At 35.9% G+C, this 3,016-nt stretch overlaps 1 protein-coding gene across 1 annotated transcript; it reads right to left on the reverse strand.

Moving 5' to 3' along the window:
- Positions 1-1,706: 1,706 nt before the first annotated feature.
- LOC122591400 (uncharacterized mitochondrial protein AtMg00810-like) lies at positions 1,707-2,681 on the reverse strand. Its single transcript, XM_043763671.1, has one exon. It carries the CDS (start codon positions 2,679-2,681, stop codon positions 1,707-1,709), a length of 975 nt encoding a protein of 324 aa, XP_043619606.1.
- Positions 2,682-3,016: the final 335 nt, after the last annotated feature.

Consider the following 3,016-nt stretch of genomic DNA (forward strand, 5'->3'; position numbering starts at 1 on the left):
GAAGAGCTTTTTTTTTTTAATCGCATGATACAAGAGACGTCTCGTATCAGACGTATCGTTACCCGAATCGTCCGAGACATTACGAGTCAAAACCTTGTCCGAAACACCTACCGATACGTTACTTTTTCTTTGAATATTGTCTCGACTTGTACGAAACGTATTGCGTATCGTACGATACTAACTAGCTAACAGCTATGACACCACCAACAAAACAATCAATATAGTAAAATAAAATATTCATAATTTAGGGTGAAATAAAACTTGGAAAATATGTTAGTTATGGTGGTATTTTCAGTTCATTTTTTGAGTCAGATTAAATATAACAATAGATATAGGTAAATCTTTTTTCCCAAGATCCTCATAGTAAGTCAATGTTCACTTAAATACTTTTGTTATCACATCTTTTATGAATAATAGACAAATATCTACATGATTATCGACGGTGGTGACAACAACGGTTGGTGGCGGTGGCGGTGATGGTCGTAACGGTGGTGGCATCGGCGTTGGTGGTGATGATATGGTTATTAATCTAAAAATAATTGACGTAAAAATGGTAGTATTATACTTATTTTTATAGTCAAAGGATAAATATATATAATTTTATTATGAGTATTATAATTATTTTGATAAAAGATATTTAATTGAATGAAGGATAGTTTGGATTTGATAAGTTTCTTTTTGAGAATTTAGAAGGAGTAAATAAGGTAGATTAGTATAAATTTTAAAGCAAACATTCAATACCTTTTGTGGTCCTTTGCAAATAGAGTATATATGTTTTTTACATATAATTTACTAAGTGATAATTCATTCAATTCTTCATGAATTTATTCTTACTTATATATATATATATATATTCATATATATATATATATATATTACTCATGTAGAAGAATATTACTAAGGCTATCTTCAATGTTAAGGACGCCCTTAGACGTCCTTGAACTGCCACATCATATCCTTACAAATTCTTACATATCCTTATAAATCTTTAAAATCCTATAATTTTATCTCCAACCATACAAACATCCTTACATATCTTTTAACTTCAATAAAAACAAACAAAAAAAATTTAAGTAAGGGCACCTAAGGGCATGCCTTGGGTAAGGACATGCATCAAAAAATCTTTAGTTTTGGACAAGCTTCAACCGCAAAAGATATCCAAGGACACTTAAGGGCACCCAAGGGCACCCAAAAACATCCCTATTGGAGATAGTCTAAAACATTAACTGAGTTTTTTGAGATGAAGATCATATCGAAGTATCAGGCCATATCATAGTCAAAATGACATCATCAATAATAACGTCGTTGCCTTGTAACTTTATTATTATTTTTTTGAACGGCAAAACAAACAACTTGCCTAGTAACATATCTGGAATATATATCCACGAAAGCGTCACATAATAATTAAGCTAATACTGCGGGCCTCCATGTCCATAATGGTAAATCTGGCAAAGAAAATAGTGGGCCCCTTGTCAGTGTCAGATTATTAACGGCGACGTCGCCGCAAATGCATTGATCGGATTGAATTTTGTCTGGTGGTGTTTATTGGATTTAGAGAAAATATTGTATTATTGCTTAATTACAATTACATCCATAATCCAGAATATAAATAGCCAATTGCCTAGCTAATAAACCGTGAATAACTCCTATAAATAAGGAATGGAATATGCTAGCTAAATAAAAGATATCGTTTCCTATATTCCCCCTCAAGATGAAGCATGCAAATTGGTCATGCCAATCTTGTCAAGAAGGAATTGATGCTGCTGTGTAGGAAGACCCTTAGTGAGTAAATCAGCTAGTTGAAACTTGCTACTAACTCGCATTGGAACAACTTCACTGGATTCAACACGTTCACGAACAAAATAACAGTCCATCTCGACATGCTTAGTACGTTCATGGAAAACCGGATTGTTTGCAATGTGTCGTGCTGCTTGATTATCACAAAACAAAGAAGTAGCAGATGGAACGGGAACCTGAAGCTCGGTTAATAACCAACGTACCCAGAGAACTTCACTAACAGTAGAGGCCATTGCTCGATATTCAGCTTCTGCAGAAGACCGTGACACTACTGATTGCTTCTTCGTTTTCCAAGATATTGGACTCCCCCCAAGCAAGAGGATATAACCAGTGCGAGATCGTCTAGTGTAAGGACAACCCAACGAGTCAGAGTCGCAATAAGCTGTTAAAACAGGATCACCCACGCGAGTAAGGAGAATGCCCTGACCCGGTGTGGCTTTGAGGTAACGAAGAACACGATTAGCTGCTTCTAAATGAACACTCCTTGGATCTGCAACAAATTGACTTAGAACATTTACTGCATACGTGATGTCCGGCCTTGTTGCTTGAAGATATAGAAGTCTTCCAATTAAACGTCGATATTGGTTAGCATCAACGCCTTGTTCCTTTTCCCCTTTATCCAGTTTCAGCCCATGCTCAATAGGAAATGAGCTTGGTTTGCAACCAAGTTTGCCACTGTCTTTTAAGATGTCTAGCACATACTTTCGTTGACATAAAACCAAGCCATCATCAGTTCTCGCAACCTCTATCCCCAAGAAGTATTTTAAGACTCCAAGATCCTTAATGCTAAACTCACGATCAAGTTTTGTCTTGACTTCTTGAATTTTAGTTAGACAATTTCCAGTGATGATGACATCATCCACATAGATGAGAACAACAATCATAATATCTTTGTCATAATAGAGGAACATAGAATGATCAGCTTGGATTGACGAAAATTCAAAGTGACAAGAAAAGTTGCAAATTTGTGATACCAATTGCGTGATGCTTGTTTTAAACCATATAAAGACTTTCTCAAACGGCACACTCGAGTCTCATCACTGCGAGAAAACCCTTGAGGAATTTTCATGTAAACTTCTTCATCAAGATCTCCATGCAAGAAAGCATTATTCACATCAAGTTGGTGAATGATCCAATCTCTTTTAACTGCTATGGCTAGGAGAGTTCGAACCGTAACTAGCTTAGCCACCGGCGCAAAAGTATCGTGATAATCAACTCC

This window comes from Erigeron canadensis, chromosome 3 (assembly GCF_010389155.1).
Source record: "Erigeron canadensis isolate Cc75 chromosome 3, C_canadensis_v1, whole genome shotgun sequence".
Taxonomy (NCBI): domain Eukaryota; kingdom Viridiplantae; phylum Streptophyta; class Magnoliopsida; order Asterales; family Asteraceae; genus Erigeron; species Erigeron canadensis.